Below are 18,178 nucleotides of genomic sequence, written 5' to 3'. Positions count from 1 at the left end.
CAACCGGAAAACACCCCTTGAGTTCTGCCGTATAAAGTATATTACGTCGCATGATATTGAAAAGCACATTAAAAATCCAGAAAACTCACCTTTCATATCTGGAGCTCGAAACTCCGATTTCCGACTTGTTATATAATTTGTTCCATTTCTTATCTTAAAATCGGAAGAAGGCAATTTAAATTTATAAACATTTATTTATGAACCACATAAATATCCGATTTATTGTTTTATTATATTTTATTTTAATCACACATAATATCTAACTGACTAAGCCTTGAAAATAAATATAAAATGAATGGCATAAACATTTGTTTACGTGGTATATGAGAAAGGTATGGATGAAATAAGCAATTTCATAAAGATTATTCATGAATTATGTATATATAGTTGTAGCCCTAGGAAAATCCTAGAATTCTAAGTACTCGTACATCTGACTATTTCTCCAGGTTAGTGACACAAAAACGATTAAACCAGTATGCAACAAATCCTATTGCCCTTACAATCAGTGGCGGTTTTCTGCAAATTCGCGTTACATGGACCCGATACACACTCGCCCCCATATGATGCGCACGTTCCTTCCTTGGCGGCAACTTGAATTTTATTTCAAAAGTAGTTATTAATGAATGATCGATTAAAATTTCTTATTATAATTACGCTCATAGCAGCATTCAACACCACGGGGTTGGTTTGAAGGACATAGACCGCTCTTTGTAGGCTGTAGCAAACAATCTTTCGATTTCACGCATAATCCACCGAGCATAGCACAATCTGGATCAAGATCATATACACGTACGCCCATTATAGCTGAAATTTCATTCGAAAAATAAAGCTTAATTTAAGTCAGTTTAAAATGGTGTAAAGTTTCAACATGCCTACAAGTAACAAGATATAGTATACCATTGCAGAGTTTCATTTTTAAAACTAGAATGGGATTCTTCATATCAGAAGCAAGATTATGGATACAGAAATTTTAAAAGCTGAGCTGTTTCTAAAGTTTTGGAAAGATACATTTCTGGTCCGTACCTTATCCTCCTAAAAAAATTTACCTGAGAAGCATAATCGGGGGCGTCTAAATCAACTAAAAAATTTCAAATTGCTTTTATAATTTGCATCCCAATAATACCAACTGCTGCATCAGGCTACCTTGCCCTGTGGTGTCCGTTGAGAGCTTACACGAGTTGCAAATGAATAAGGGTCGAAGGCAAGTTTTCCACACCTCAAAACAGAAACAACCCGTCATCTGCAAATACCCAACAAAACCAGCGTTGCACTGGATTGATACTCTGAAAATGACCGCGCAAACAAACAAATGAATTAACTGAATGTTAAATCACTTAATACAACTGGTGCTCTTAAACCAGCAGCGATACCAGCAGTACTTTTAGTCTAAAAGTACGAAGAATCCAAGAAACAACGTGGACTGTTGAAATTACTAAAATAAAGTTGCACATAATTTTCTATTATAATCCAGAACAATTTTTCGATTCACTACAACCAGTACATTGAATCAAATTTCAACACTTTTGAATAAGGGATCCAGAAAAGACCGTCATCTAGCATCCCTGATATTAGATAATATGGTGCAGCAAACTGCGAATAGAGGCATATAGACAGTACACCGAACGAAACACAGGGACGAATAAAAGGATATATTGCAACCTTAAAAGGGTCATGCCGTGTGAAGAACGGTTTTTTAGCTTTTTTTTAGAAATTTTTTGTAAAGAACTGGAGAAAGAGACAAATACGAATTTTTCACCATGGATTTATTAATATCTTGAGCATGCATTTTTTCAGCCCGATCGCAAAGTTCGTTATTGAAATACAGAACAATTTATACACCCATCTCCAAAAAAAGGTGTTTTTCTGCTGCCACGCTAGAGGGCGCTGCGATCATCTTAAAGAAAAAAAGAAAGTAAACGGCATTTTAACGTACATACTTAACTACAGTCCGCAAACTAGGATTATTAAAAAATATTAAAAACTAAATTTTTGGCGCCGTGTTAATTTTTTTTTTTAATTTTGGTGTTTTTTTACGGCTTTGTCAATGAAAAAAAACTACTAAATGAATCGAGATTATACTAGTTTGCGGACCGTAGAAATATGTTCTGAATAAGTCCTGGTGGCAGCCGATTTTCAACATGCGGTTTCGAGAAAAACGCATTTAAAAAGTAGAACGTGATTTTTAGCCATAAAGCCTTAACTGACCATTAATTTGCTATACCTAGTCCATAAACCTCAGGTTTCTTGAAGAAACACATGTACAGCCTTGGCTTCAATTCTTGTCTTTTCAACGAAGTCATTCGAACGTCATTCGGACCGATAAATACGAACTTTATTACGGCGAGCGACATAAATCTGGCATGTGACTTATCGCGTGTTTAACATAATAATTTCCGAACGACTCCGAATATCAAAAAATCACAATCATCATATATTCTACACTATATCTAGATACAATTGATGCCAAAAAAAATTCGATTCCTCGGATCCGACACACGGGATGACCCCCTTAAACGAGCAGCAAACAAAGTAATGATACAAAAGACATGAAATATTTCGACGACAAACTGTGGCAAATTGATAACAATTTGGCGAAAAGCACCATCAAGCAAACTTTCAAAATATTAAAAAGCCTGAGACCAACTAAAACGGCGCTATTTAGAGCGGAGGGCAATAATTATTAGTGACAACAAAGAAATAGAGGAACGATAAGCATCATATTTTAAAGTACTGTTTGACTTTCCACCGACAGCTCAACCAATCGCAGATAAGTTGACAAACAGCTCATTGACCCTTCAACGTTGGAAAATGTAGAATCGACTATCAAGGGCCAGAAAAACTCATGCAATGAGGCAGTCTATGGACTAGAATTACCATATACGATTTGGTCCGATACATCTAGATCGAGAGCGAATGCCGCATGAGTGGTTGCTGACAACCCACAAAAGAAGGGGCAAACTACTATGTGACAATTCCAAAGGTAAATCACGGCTTAGTACGTGGTATAAAATCTTAACAAAGGTATTAGAACGTATGATCAGTGTGTATACGAACAAAACCATTGAAACCATCTCTACAATCAATAACTGACCAACATTTTACTGTCAAATAAATAAGGGAATTTGATAAGGACGTCCACCAAATATTTATAGATTTTAAGCAAGCATGTGACACTATAGATGAGAACAAGCTCTGCCCCAAACCTAGGTACATGAGCGGCACAAAAGCTTGTCTGAAACCATAGAAATATAATTATCAGGGTCACGATGCGTGTCCTCATCTATTCATCTCAGTTGAAATCATCCCTGTAGTGAAGGACCTTCTGAGGGAGAACCCCCGCTTTATTGTTAACATAATAATAGTTATTGAATAATTTGCTCAATGCAACCTTTTCAACCATGACGGCACATATTTTCATCACTATGCATGTGATTCAAAACAGTCCAAACAAGAAAGGCGACCAAGGTATTAGCGTGTGATAATTAAAATCAAAACGCAATTACCCGCAGGGAAAAAGTGTTTCTAACATGAACAAAATTAGCGAAAATTCCCCGAAAGCTAAAACATTCACCCAGATTGCCACCTCCCTACCATCTATTTTCACCCTCGAGGAAACAACATATTGCACCACTAGAGATACAGGATGCTGCACGGACTAGAACACCAAGAAAACCGAACTACTCGTCTTATACCTGGAAAAGTTTTTTACCCCAAATTAGCCAATATCGTCAAATGATATTCTTAGAAAACCCTGATCAGCTATCCCAATCAATTAAAAACCCTTCCATCAATAAAATGTAGGAACAAGTGGTAGTCAAACAGGTCTGGCGAGAGGGGGGTGGAAAAGGTGGAAATCCCCCCGGGTCTGGAGTTTTCTTGGAGTTTTGGAATAGAAATTTCAATGACAAAAAGGCGTGATAGCGAGGCCCACGTAATTTTCACCCCAGATCTAAATAATTTTTATCCAGACCCCGTTTTCCACATAATTTTCAGTGGGAGACAGATTTTCTCTCCATATTCTCTGGTCAGATGGTGCGAAGTCAATACTATAATACAAGTTGTTGTATACATACATTATCCGAATGTGATGCCTGATTGACTTCTAACTGACTTATTAGCAATATTACCGGATTTTTAAATACACAATTGTAAACAATCAGCGATTGAGGGTGTGCAGTGCAAGCGTTGATGATGACCCAAATGTATCAATTGTTATCGTGTTTAACATTTTAAACTTGTGTCCAAACACTCCAAGGAAAGTTCAAACTTCATTAACACGCATATACTATATACCTACATACACACATGTCTGGTTGGAGTAATTGATATTCATATACAAATGACTAAAAAACCAAAACAAAATAATTCTTTATAACCCCATTCATAAGAACTCATTTCGTTGTGGTATTGACGAATTGATATGTGATGATGACGTCATGCAGATTGTAGAGTGCACGGAATTCACAAAAAAAGGTAAAGTTTTACCCCGTATAACTTTGTTAATAATAGTTGGATTTTCTTCAAACTTGACCAAATTGTGCATTATGTTCTTCATTATAAGTGTACTTCTGAGAACAACATATGCCGGGTAAAATTCTAAAATGTGGAAATATACTATTATTAACTTTATTTGTGCAGATATCGGAACCGGATATATTTTGAGCCCTAGATTTCGTAGAGATGCATTACTGTGATTTTTTTTTCAGATTTTTCGGTTGGATAGGTTCTGAGAACGAGACTTGTTACACTTTTTCTGGGTCATATTTTGAGCCCTCACTCCCCTATGTTTCACCCAATATCAAATATAGAACCAGTTTCGAAGAGTACTAATTGAGTCCTTTCATTTGATACTCCACATGGCCACATTTTATGAAAAAAAAATTATGCGCCCACAATTCACAGATATGGGGAGCCCCCCCCCCCTTTAACTTAACACAAAAAAGCGCCATTTGCTCTATGTAAAGGTACCAACAGATCGCACACTCTTACCAACTTTCATGACAATTGGTCAAGCCGTTTCCGAATAAATCGAGTGTAACAGACAGACAGACAGACTGACACCGACTCGATTCTAATATGTTTTGTTTCATACAAAACCTTAAAAAACATCATTGGTAGAATCAGATTAAACGTTCTGGCGTTCAAATAAAAAGCATCAATGTTGCATACGACCCATTCAAATAAATATTTGATGAACGGACTAACCACCTCAATCCTGTGATTTGACTTCTTTAGATAATTGTCTCTAGGAATGAGTCGCATCCTTACGCTAGAAATAGAGCATTGGATGCACTATTACGGAAATATAACGTGATTCACTTCATAGAGCAGTAGAAACTAAATATCACCTTGCAGAAGAGCTGGTACTCCGAGACTGATCACTGATAATTTTAGAACATCCCAAAAAGTAACAACTGTTCTGTGCAATTTTTTTAAGGGCAATTCGCTCATCAATTTTTCTGGGAAAATGGATTCTACCGAAAAAATAGCCAAGAGTATAATCGTTGCCTTTTCTTAATATATATATATATATATATACATGCATGTATATAAGAACTGGCTTGTACCGCATAAATATTCCTTCCACTATTTAATATACATTCGCGACAACTGCTAATCTTGAAGACCTTATCAATCATTCCATTATAATTTTTCTTAAGAAACATGACTAGTACAGAGGATTTGAAACTTAAGGACTTCCTGGATCAAAAATAAATTCGTCTGGTTTGTAGGGTAAGGTATGTCTAGAAGTTTTCTATTTCGCTCGAAGCTTCAGGGTAGAAATATTTTGTTAATTTTTTATGCCAGAATGTTTGAATACACGATGGTCTCATTTGTACATCGTACATCGAATATACCTGATATTCAATCGGATTTCATCGAATGTCATATATAATGACATTTTACCTCTTGGGAAGTAGTGATTTGATGCTCAAGTGGCATGTTCGACCTACTATAACTTCGGTAATAATAGTATGATTTACACCAAACTTTCCAGTATGATACTTCAAGTTTCAACTTTTTATGGATCTAAAATGAACTTAAAGGGGGGGGGGGGTACACAGTACATTTCCAGAATTTAATAATATGCTATTGTTACACACGGTATTTTGAGGCCTAAACACCATATGCATAGATTACCATAATTATTTTCATATTTTTCGGTCGGGTAGTTTCACCTTTGCAGCCAATATTAAAACTAATATCTGCTTCGAAAAGTATTTGACGCCTTTCATCTGATACCCCATATGGATATATTCGGCGAAAAAAGTATTTTGAATCTATCTTAAATGTGGATGGAGTTTTATTTACAACAAAACCTTAAAAACTGCTACAAAAGTAAAACCACGTTAAGAAAAACGTGTAACCACGGAAAAGAAATGTGCAACCCACCAGAACTACACTCAATATGATTGCACCAACAATATAAATTCTAGCAATTACTTAAGCTCTTAAAACTAACATTTCTACTGAACCGAGGAACATAACATACTGACCGAAACAACATCGAGTCAACATGTATAAGGCAAATGGGAAATCTAAATGACCGCGTTTTGTTTGAGTTTGAAATGAAAGGAGGAAACTGATAGTAACTAAATTATAAGTGAACAGTATTCTTCTGAACCATATCCTTTTCGATTTACTGGAATCTACGAAAGTTTAATGAGGCTTCCTCTCTTATATATATAATATTAAAAGGGCATCAATCAAAGTGACCAACACCAAGGACATGAAGAATGTGGAGGTCGCATAGAACCACAGGATAAGTGGTAAATGAAAGTAATGAGATTTGAGTCACGACCTCCGTAAGCAAAACGATCCAAAGACTAAGTAATCCGTATACTCAAACTAATCATACTGTTACATCAATAATCTAGTACTGAACTAGTACTGAATTATGTAAGAAGATTATGTATAGATAATTACCATGACACTCTATGTAGAGCACATTGCGTTATCACTCTCAATTCTTGTTATTGCCCTCCCTCTAGAACTTTCAAAGAAATCTTCACTCTTCAGTTTCTGTTCTACCCCGCATAGTTCTAGAACCCCAATCATCGGCCGGTTTCACCGCATGGCATAGCTAGGAATGATTTAGCCATTGTCACTTCACCCTTATGCAACATGTCAGCGCTGACGTAGCTCTTCGTTCGACATTTTGTCAAACCAGAGTGCCCAGGCAATACAATTCCACGCCAGACAGATTTCCTGAATAAGAGTCAGGCACAAATATGCGCCGTGCTCCACCAGGTTGTGGTAGAAATATGAATGCAAAGAATACACGTAGTTCAAAACGGTGAATAACCCGTTCAAAATAATCGTGGGATGACTTAAAATTTACTATCACTGGTTCATTGATTATGTCTTTGCATCCGTCCTTGGTAGACAAATCGTGGTATAGATATTATATGAATATGCATTATGTCCATAAAATTTTGGCATAAAGTACGTGATCAGCTCAACAGATTGCTCCAGATGGCAAAAAAGATATGGTATTGTATTTTAACCGAAAATTAACAGGCTTCTCACGTTCCTCTAAAAGAAACTAGTACATGTCTTCAAGTGCAGTAGTTGCACGTTATAAGTGAAGAGGCAACAAAGCAGAATGAAGACAAAACCAAGGACATGTTTCAAAAATAAAACCCCGAACCGGCATTAATTATTTCCCCGGCAATTTAAGTATAAGCAATGTGCAATATGTGCAATAGGCGATTCATAGTTTTAGGAGGAAAGGAGGAAAAGTTTCTTTTTAAGGTTTTGTGTAAAACTAAACCTTACTAAAATCGATTCACTGTCAGTTTTTCACACGCACTTTTCTCCGGAACGGCTACACCGATTCAGTCTAAATTCCGTGGACATATGCGAACTATGAAATCCCACACATGCAGTGAATGGCATAAATTTAGGTGGAGTTTAGAGGAGGGGCTCCCCATGCATGCATGTACCCTTGTGGGATATCATATGAAAGGTCTCTATTAGTAGTTTCACAAGCAGCTTTCAGTTTTGACGTAAATTGCAAAATACGCGAGTAAAGAGCCCAAAATGTGCACATTTAAAGTAAGACAGGATTCATTTTCGGAAACTACCCTACCCAAGAAATCTAGGCCTCAAAATATGTTCCATTCCGATATCTACTCAAATAAACTTAATAACAGTATATTACTAACTTTTAGAAATTGACGGGAAACTCCGCTTAAGTTCATCCCAGTAACATAGAGGACAGTATCGCGCACAATACTGCACATTTTTATGAGAATGCGGCTATTAGTTTCAAAGTTATAGCAATTCAGCGTTATCAATTTCGCACGAATTTATTCCATTTTAAGCCATGCAAATAAGATGCTTACGTCATAATTAACGAGAATAATTGACATTCGAGTGAAATATTAAAATTCCATATATAAAGGAGCTACTTCTCCCCTGCCCTTTTGCCCTTCGCTGCTATTAGGTGAGCCCTATGAAAATCGATTCGATGTCTGTCTGTCTGTCTGTCCGTCTATCTGTCTGTCTGTCATACCCGATTTACTCGCAAACATCTAAACCAATTGTCACAAAATTTGGTAAGAAGGTGCGGTCTTTGAATTTCTGTATATATGGCAAGTGGCGGCATTTTGAATTAAGTTTGGCGGTGGGGGGCACCCCATATATGTGAAATGGCAGAGTACACTTTTTTGCATAGAATATGGTCGTGTTGCGAATCAAATGAAAGGGTTCAGTTAGTACTTTTCCAAACTGATGACTTTTTTGACACTGAATGTAACATAGAGGAGAGCTCAAAACGTGTGCCTAAATAAAATTAATAATAGTATATTATCATATTTTGGAAATTTTCCCGGAAACACCCCTTGAGTTCATCCTAGAAGTACAAAATTTAGTATGGTTATAAGCAACAAAAAATCGAATTATTATTAACAAAGTTATAGAGGGTCAAAATTGCGTGTTTCACATGATTTTATCGCACTATAAAACGTGTATGACGTCATCATTATATAAAGTGAACGCATATGAACGGCAGAGTTGGAGTTTGGAAATACATATGTACGAATATCAAGGAGCATTTTCAATTGGAGGTATATGCGAATAGGAAAACGTGAATGGGAAATTTCTCACAAACGATGTACACAAAGCCTTTATACCCGAGTTGTTTATCATTTTAAGTTATTTGGCAGTTGAACTGTGAATTTATGAGAGGATTAACGCTGAACAAAATTTGAATGCCTTCCTCAACAACACAACTAATAATAACTTGACATAAAAATGTCCAGAGATACTCTTCAATATAGATGCCCAATTAATATTGCCGCGGAATTGATAGTAAGATACAGTAGTTTCATTGACTCTTTGACAAATACTTGTCATGACAATTTAGTTTTTGGTATAAAGTCTGCAATCAAAGAATATTTAATTAATTAATATTTAAAAGGCTGATCGAGTCCTGGTGGTTAGCGTTTCAATTTTACTTTGTTTGCTAAGGATGGTTGAATTTTTCTTCGTTTAGAAAAATCTCATTACCTAGAATTTTCTTGGCTTCCAGATAATGCAAAAACGGAACTCAGTCAGGTTATAGGTTATAGTTAATTGTTCGACATATACATCTTAATCAACACAAATTCTTACAACGCATTCATTCAAAATGATACGCAAATTCAAAACAATCATCATAACTGAATCACTCACTGTTAGCTCGACACTGTTGATAAGAAATGATCAAACCATTCAAATAATGATTTAAGACAGCTTTGAAATTCAATGAAACTTAGTAACCCAACGTTTACATCATCACAATAATTATCATATATGCGAAAACAAAACGAAGTACCATTGCAGTGAGGAAAAAAAATGATTCACCAAGGGATATAATATGGCCAGGATGTAAAGCTTGATAATTCTTATCAATCCCTAAAATATTCCAGTCTAGACAGGTTCTATTTCTGTCGAATCTAAGCAGATCAGGATTTCATGAATACATTTTACGGATTTCGTCAAATCACTGAGGGTAACATACTAAAACTAACATACTGAGTGACTACAAACAAGCACATAACTGGAAACTTGAATACCTTTAATGTAGGCCGAAGTTTCCTGGTTGGAAAATGAACGCCTCACAAAGATTACTGCGAGATCAACGAAAACTAAATTTCTGTAGATGTTAGATTTGAAATGTCCAATTACCTTCTCCAACTTCTTGAATCAATCAATCAATCTTGAATCCACCTCACCTGGTGGGTTGGCTATTTTGAAATTTAAATACCCAAGAGGAGATGTTCATTTTGTCAGATATTAAAGATATATCCTAGAATTAGTAATAATAGTAATGGTTGGCGCAACAATGCAATTGGATCTGGGCCTTCAAGCGTGTTAGACCACTTTAATTAAGACAATGTAGGCAGCATTGTGCTCGCCAGTGATTATTACCCTGATTTAACTCAGGTACTCATTCACAACTCGACTCAGTCGACTGGCATCAGACATCCAGTCTCAATACAAATCTCCTTGCTACCAGTGAGATTTGAAACTCGACTGCGCAGACAGCCTAGCTATGCAACCACTGAGCCATCCGGATACTTAAGCCCGAGAATTATAATTCCAAAATCAATAAAGTCTTGCAATAGACATGAAAACACAACTCCCCAATACTCCAATGAGTAACTCCAACTGGAAGTATTGAGCTATTTGACTACACCAGCGTTCAGTAATCCACATCCTGCACCCAACTATTTTTTTACTTTGAATGAGATGAGATGAATGAGATAGAGCGTATCAACAATAATATCCTTGACGACCTTTGACAATTGACTTCAACTATCTCAAAGCTTACTTAGAAATTTAGAGATTTTCCTATCTTCTATGCGCCATGTAGCTCTAAGATGGCTGACAAGATAATCTTATATGTAGGTTGCAATCAAATCATCACTTTTTTTAAGGTTTTATGAAAGACAAAACCTTATTACTATATTTTAGAAATTTACCTGAAAATCCCCCTTTAATTTCATCCTAAGAAAACAAGAATTAGCATTAGTATAAGGGACATAACTTTGGGAGGTTTGAATGAAATGGAATATATAATGTTGTTAATAATAACAACATTATAGTAAGTCGAAGTTCTACATTTAAAGTAAGTTAATTGCGTCATCATCATATAAAGTACTTTTACTAAACCACAGTACTGAAAGCCTCTGATTTTTATAGCATGCTTTCTTTTCGGTTACCTTTAAAGATGAATGGTTTTCTTCTTCCCGGGCTGCTATGAAAATGCTACCGAAAATGGTCTACTTATGCTCTAAAAAGTCTTCTTCGAAACATCTTCTTTCAATGTCGTGGCGCTTGAACAGACTTTTATGTGAATTGCGAAACACCTCGCGTTGCTTTTGCACTGCCAGCTTCCGCAGTGGATCGTCCTACTTTATGTTCTACTTAGTGTGTCATTCTATACCTAATATGATATGGTGGACTGCATCCACCAAAAACCGCTACTAAGTTTTTCCAATTTTGCGGGAACCTTGATCTGTTTCCCAAAGGTACGACAGGTGGCGTAACGTTACCAGTTCAAGTTTTGGACCATCTTGTTATTCAGCAAATGTGGTATTACCAAATATTAACTTCCTCATGGCATCTATCGAAAAGTACTTAAAAGTACCTATTTAACTAAAAAAGTACTGAAAAGTGAGAAGAAGGAACTGATCAACTTCAAACCTTTGGCACTAAAATGTCAACACTGATGTCAACATATGTGTCAAGAATACCGAAAAACTTAGTTTTAATCATGTTTTAGGCATAAAGCAGAAGTGCTTTCAGTTTTCGATTGAAATATTCGTTTTCTGGAATGTGCCAAGTAGCAATTTTAGAGATAATTAGTTAGATAACAATATTATATTAAAAATAATAATAATTCAACTACGCAGTTGGCAGCCAAAAGCCCGATTGTAAAAGAAAGAGGAATGGATAGCTTCAGTCTGAATGGTTGTACGCCGCCGCAGCGTGTCAGAGGTAAGTAGGGAAAATGCAAGAACTTCATAGTCGTGCAGATTATTCATTGAGGAAGCTATCACCACACCTGGAAGTTAGTCTGGAGGGCTAGTCTGGATCTTGTGCAGCAGAATTTCTGGTACGAAGAGTTCACCAATACACAAGCTCGGTTGACACATAGCATAAGTGATTAGTCGGCCTGATAAATTTTCACATTTCCTCACATCGAAGACTATCTGCCTTGTCTCTAAGAACTTACTTACCTACCCTCTACAAATTTATAACGTCCATTATTAGCGAAAGATCATGTGGACGAAAAGTTCGTTGTATACCAAATGTGATGAGAGTATTGGAACTGTGAATGCATGCAAGGAATTCCACTGAGTTTAGATAGTGCTGCTCATATACGTGAACGGATATTATAGTATTAAATGAAAGTATTAAATGTATTAAGTATTAAATGAAAGTGTTAAGCGGAAATTTTTGAAATCAGCCTTATTTTTAACGTTAGTTACCAAAAATTAAATGAAGGACAACAGACGTAAAGTGAGGTAGGACTTAAAGACAGACTTAGCTAATACGCAACCGACTAGATCTGCAAAAGCCCATGATGATGCTTCGATGTGAAATCTAAACATAAAAGTTCATGTTCGAAATATGAATGGGTTCAGTGGCACAAATGAAAATATACATAGATGCATATTGAAAAATTTAATGTAAATCTTTTATTATTAATAAATTTATAGTTGGAAAAATTCCTGGTTTCTGTTTTCATTCACTGCCCTCTAAACACTGTAAAATATCATTCTAAAATCCTGACTTACACAGCGCTAAAAATGAAAATATTGGCATTTCTTTCCTTGATTCAAGAGTGTTATTTTTTATAATTTTGAGTGCGTATTGTGGATCAATATTCATTGAATTCTTTTTTGGACTTTAAGAGTTTTTTTGATAAATGCAAATATGTAAGAATAGGATTAAGCAAGTCGGGAGACCGGAAGCTGGACGCTTGATGTATGAAAGCTTTTGTGTATTTCTTTTATTAAGCCATTTTAGGGTACATGTCCCATTAGTACCTAGCACATAATGTATAAGCATATATTATGTGAGAATATTCACTTTTATGTGATACTGACATTAAAAGTCTTAGAATTCATACAGAAGGGACAATTTTGACCTATTATAACTTTATTAATAATAGTGCAATTTCCACGAAATTTGATAGGATCGTGCTCTATATTATAGCCAATGTTGCTGCAATTGCTAAAAATTATAGTAATATACTGTTAATAACACTTCCTGATTTCTTTCAGATTTTTGGGCTGAGCAGGTTCTGAGAATTGATCCGTGAAAGTAAGGATCACTTTTCAGCCCCCCTCTTTCCCCCTCGTAAATTAAATCTCAAAACTGAAACAGTTTTCAAAATTACTAATCGAGGTCCTTCATGGCTTTATTTGGTAAAAAAAAATACATTCCCCTTTTGCATGGTAAATTCAACGTAGAACGATGGAGCTCACTATATGCGTATGCGTTCCCAGTAACATGTTCCCAAAAAAAATGGTGTCAATCGGTATAACCGTTTCCGAGAAAAATGACAGATAGACCAACGGACAGACAGACAGGCAGTAAACCAATTTTAATAAGGTTGTGTGTTACAAAATACCTTAAAAAAATGAATTTAGATTCATTTTCCAACTTCAAAACCATTTATTTCAAATCACCAAAAATAAGAGTCGAAGAAAATGATCGTTACTCAGAGTGAAGGCTGTTTGGAAACTACGCACGAAAAATAGAGTAAATTTTAAAGAGAGTAAACCGTATCATTGAAAAAATAATTTAAAACATTTTTAATTTGCTTTCCAATATAATATCAAAATTTGTAAAATCAAGTCAAAAATTTACAAAACATCCTATAAATGATCCTTCCTTGATTGCCTGATTGTGACTTTTATAGCAAAATTAGAGCAGTAGAGTGCAATGCTACAAATCACTGAATTCTTTCATTTAACACTTTAATATTTCATTTGTTGAGATCAACCAAAATACCAACCAAAATACATTCCGCTTTATTTCAAGGGTAACACAGACAGATAGTGGATTTGATTAGACAGAGCGTGATATTTTGCCAAACCTAACAAGTGATTTTATAATTAGGCTTTGTATATTGTATTTTGGCCAGATGATATCTGGCCAAAAAAGACAAACATAAGTGGGACAGATGTAACAAAATTGAAATTAAGGCAGGCATAATTATGGAATAATAGAAGTATTTCCTTCCACACCACATAAAACACGAAACAATTAGGGAGAACCGGCAACCTCCTGCGGTTAGTGTTGTATCGAAAATTTGTTCATATTTCATAATACAAAAAAATGTGATGTTGAAAAATCTATACTGTTCCAAAAAAACTATATGAATGCATTCATTTCAAGAAGTACTATATATCCACTTTATTCCATAATGTACTAAATTCTCCCCTACTGAATCCCAAACTACAAATTTGAGAGCCACAATAATTACAATACTCAGCATCGAAGATAATTTTTAATTCTTCATGTCAAAACTAAAGCCTACTTCAGAAAGTATTAATTGAGACTTTCCATTTGTAGTTTTTAAAATATAGTTATTCACGACTTATCAGCTTATTCCAGTGGATTAAACTGGAAGGTGTTTTGGAGGTTTACCACTATTGTAAGTCTTTATTTTAATTTATTCAATTCCTTATCCAGGTTATCATTTATTTCTGTCCAACCTAAGGAAAAATCAGGGCCTTAAGAACATATGTATTCATTTCTAAAACGATTTTAGATTTAATTTCGAAAAAAATCAAAATGTAGCATGGCCTTATGGGGCATTTATGAACTTGGGAAAAAATGTCGCCGCCTTGTCTCAAAAATGATACCTTAAGGAACGTTTTAACTAAAGATATAATATCTTTCAGAAACTTGTTTGGATTGCAAAATTAATATTTTAACTAAACAGCGAGCAAAATGGCAAACAAAAAAACGAATAACTAGTTGATGCTCTCTCTCCGGGGGTAGCGAAAGTATATATTCCTCTGTACCTACCAAATGATTAATTCTAATCTTTACTATCAGGAAGTAATAGAGGAACTAGGAGATTGAAGAAAGCGGTTAAGATAGGCATCTAATATTGAAGAAGTTTCAAGGAAGATAACATCTTGCAACAAGAAAATAATAGGCTACACGCATCTATGACAGGTCGTCAAAACTGGAGGAACTTCGTTGGGGAGTTTTATTCCAGTTGTCATGGTAGTTTAATTTGCTGCAAAATTACATTCCTGCAAGCACTAAAGCGACATCATTTTTGTATTCCATAACACCACGATATTAGATATAAAATGGTTCTTTGGTTATCTAATCTAATCGAGTTCTAGTAGCAAATACTTCCAGTATTATTGTTTCTTATAATCTATATAAAATTGATTTTTTCATTTAAATGAAGAATATTCCCTATTTCCTATAGACCCGTAACAATTCTAGCACTACGTTTCATGTCCAACTCTCATATCACCACTTACATTCAACAAATACTAAATCCATTGATAAAACCAAAAGGTGCGGAATGCATGGAAAATACTTTGGATAATTTACCATAGAATAATGTTCTTCAAATAAATAAATAAAATATATGTATATTAAGTGTTAGGCATAAATGAACTAGAAAATGACGATCGTATTTCCTAAAAAATAGTCCAAATAAATATAGTACTTTTTGGAAAAAGCCTCTCAATTCGAATTGCTGAGTTTTAGATAAATCTATCAACGAATTTCCAAAAGTTTACTTGGACTTGCTTTTAGTAATTTCCAAGAGCTGCAAACCTAATTCCCAATTTACAATGGAAAGTCACATCAAGTTTTTTTGGAACAACCGGTACAGTTAACTATGAAATCACTACCGAGTTTTCGAAGGTTGCCGGAAAAAATGAGAAAACGAAATTCTCTACATGGCGCAAAGAAATGCACAGCTTTACTAGGAATATAACTTCAAGTAATCAAGAAAGCGCAAATAGGAAGGTAGTGTACAGGAGTAAGTAAGCTTCCTTTCACAATAGTGAGAGCATAGAATCCCTTTTTTACACTTTTACGTGTGAATACCGAATTTCTTTAAGTTTCGCAGTATTATTAATTCCAACTTACTTTGATAATTTTCTAAAGGGATGCACAGGACATTAGTAGAAAAAACAACAAGAGCAACTGCACATAACAAATATTTTGCCATTATGTATTATTCAAATTCACTTCCAAACCGGATAAAATATTTTTTATATTATGCTATATATGTTTGAAACACTGCACTAAACACCCACGGCTTAAACCACTTCACGCACTAGTTTCTTCCGCGCAATTGAATTTTCCCAGCATGTAGTCGTTGGCTGACTGACAAGTTCCCATAACTTCCGAATTCCTTTATAAAGCTACCGAAAATTTTTCATTTTTGTTTTCCACTTGAAACACGTCGTTAGGCCTATTATATAACAAATTGAGCGTCAAAAGACTAGAGCCCGAACGAATCAATAAATATTTCGCACTTTACACGAACATGCAAATGATAGAGTCTATCAGCTCGTATTAAAGTATATTCCACAGAAACTGTGATAACAACCCACCATATGTATATCACCAGTGCTGATAGTGGTGCCGAGTGTTTCACTTCAGAGCCATCATATATGTGCAGTATTGCTCCCGAAAGATACGGGCCACAAAATATGTTAATACTGTTTAGATGTTAGTAGTTAAGGCCGACTCAACATGTTAGAACGTTTTGTGGAAAGCATATTGGTGGTGAAATCCAACAATATAGCGAATCACCCATGAAGAAAAAAACGAAGTCACCACATCACTTTCTAATAGTGATAATGTACTATCTCTGCTATGGGCAGATAATATCACACCAACTGAAGGGGGTGAGACAAAATCATAAGTTCTGCTCGCGATTTATACAAAAAAGTATTTATTAGCCCCAGCCTGTCTGAAATCTTATATGGAAACTTCATTTTATTTTTTTGAAAATTAATAAAAGTAATTGTACATTTCTTAATCATTATCGTTATCTGGTAATGTCTGTCCCTATCCGGTCTAAACCGTTTGCAAAGTGGTTCTGAACGGCTTTTATCATGTGGAACTGCTTCTGCAGAAGATCTTTTCCAGATTTTTTCGGTTTTTTGATTTGCTTCTTGCGTTGTAAATTAAAAGCTCATGTGGAAATGTTACCCAAAAAGGATAAGTTATTATCTTCTGATTTTGTGAAAACAAATCAATATTTCCACTTGAGGTATATCTACAAATGATTTACATAAATTAGAATGCCAACAGAAGGTTCAATTGTTGCACTTCCTAGCCCCCACTTTTCCCGACCGAAGATCAAATTTCTTAGTTTTATTTTAGCGGAAGAATCTTTTGCTGCTTCATTTTACGGAAATAGCAATACTTCAAAATTTGCATGTTTTGATTGTGTCTTGTGACAAATTAATTAAAATTCAAAATCAATAAATTTCCATTCATTGAGCTCCGTTCTTGCTGACAACTATTTAAAATCTGTGCCTCTTAGAACGCGTGATCTTAGAGGTCCATTGCTGCTATGAATGGTTTATATCTACAGTGAATGGTTTCAACTCTTGATCATGTGACCCGTTGCCGAAGAATTAAGGTCATTTTACAATGCAACGAGTACGATACTGAACGACACTTTTTCGTATTTATGAAATGTGCTTACGTTGCGACCAACACAAACCATTGTCCTTTGATTGTGCAATGATTATCTCCCAATAATGTGACTAGGACTTTTGATCTTGATGAGCTTTTGGGATTTTGTCTGTTATACTAAAAAATGAGGTGTTTACCAAACATTTTCCATTATTTAAACAAATATGTCGTCTTTGAGGCTCTGCCGCCCATTTCGGGTCTTGACCTTCAGGATATCCTTCCGCCAACCATCTCAATCCATCAATCGCATCCTCCGATTTATAAATCCGAGCAGTGATACGCTATCTTCGTCAGCAGAATCTGATCAGTGCTTCGAATATCCAGGAACTTTGCTTTCCTGTGTATGCAGCTGACTTCTTAAATCGGCAGAACCGACGTTTTATTTGGTCCACTTTATTTCCATCTTTCTTCAGTTGTACACTTACCATAAGTGTATAAAGAGCTATACATTTTCCAAGTAAATCGTTATGTTTTGTCTGACGAA

At 35.3% G+C, this 18,178-nt stretch overlaps 1 protein-coding gene across 1 annotated transcript; it reads right to left on the bottom strand.

Annotated features, from left to right (window-relative positions):
- Positions 1–213: 213 nt before the first annotated feature.
- LOC119646415 (U-scoloptoxin(19)-Sm1a) lies at positions 214–16,558 on the bottom strand. Its single transcript, XM_038046860.1, has 3 exons — positions 16,129–16,558; positions 655–804; positions 214–590 (listed from the first exon to the last, which is right to left on the bottom strand). The coding sequence occupies exons 1-3, from the start codon at positions 16,208–16,210 to the stop codon at positions 466–468; spliced, it is 357 nt and encodes a 118-aa protein (XP_037902788.1). The 5' UTR covers positions 16,211–16,558; the 3' UTR covers positions 214–465.
- Positions 16,559–18,178: the final 1,620 nt, after the last annotated feature.

The sequence above is a fragment of the Hermetia illucens genome, chromosome 1 (assembly GCF_905115235.1).
Source record: "Hermetia illucens chromosome 1, iHerIll2.2.curated.20191125, whole genome shotgun sequence".
Lineage (NCBI taxonomy): Eukaryota > Metazoa > Arthropoda > Insecta > Diptera > Stratiomyidae > Hermetia > Hermetia illucens.
The sequence above is the reverse complement of the archived record's forward strand: the minus strand, read 5'-3'. Positions and strand labels throughout refer to the sequence as shown.

Bases quoted from the DNA above. Each gene is read 5' to 3' on its own strand.
- LOC119646415 (XM_038046860.1), bottom strand. From the start codon at position 16,210: ATGGCAAAATATTTGTTATGTGCAGTTGCTCTTGTTGTTTTTTCTACT. The intron at 805-16,128 runs GTAAGTTGGAAT...ATGAAATTTCAG, and splicing joins CCCTTTAGAAAATTATCAAA to CTATAATGGGCGTACGTGTA. The intron at 591-654 runs GTAATTATAATA...ATAAAATTCAAG, and splicing joins TGTTGAATGCTGCTATGAGC to TTGCCGCCAAGGAAGGAACG.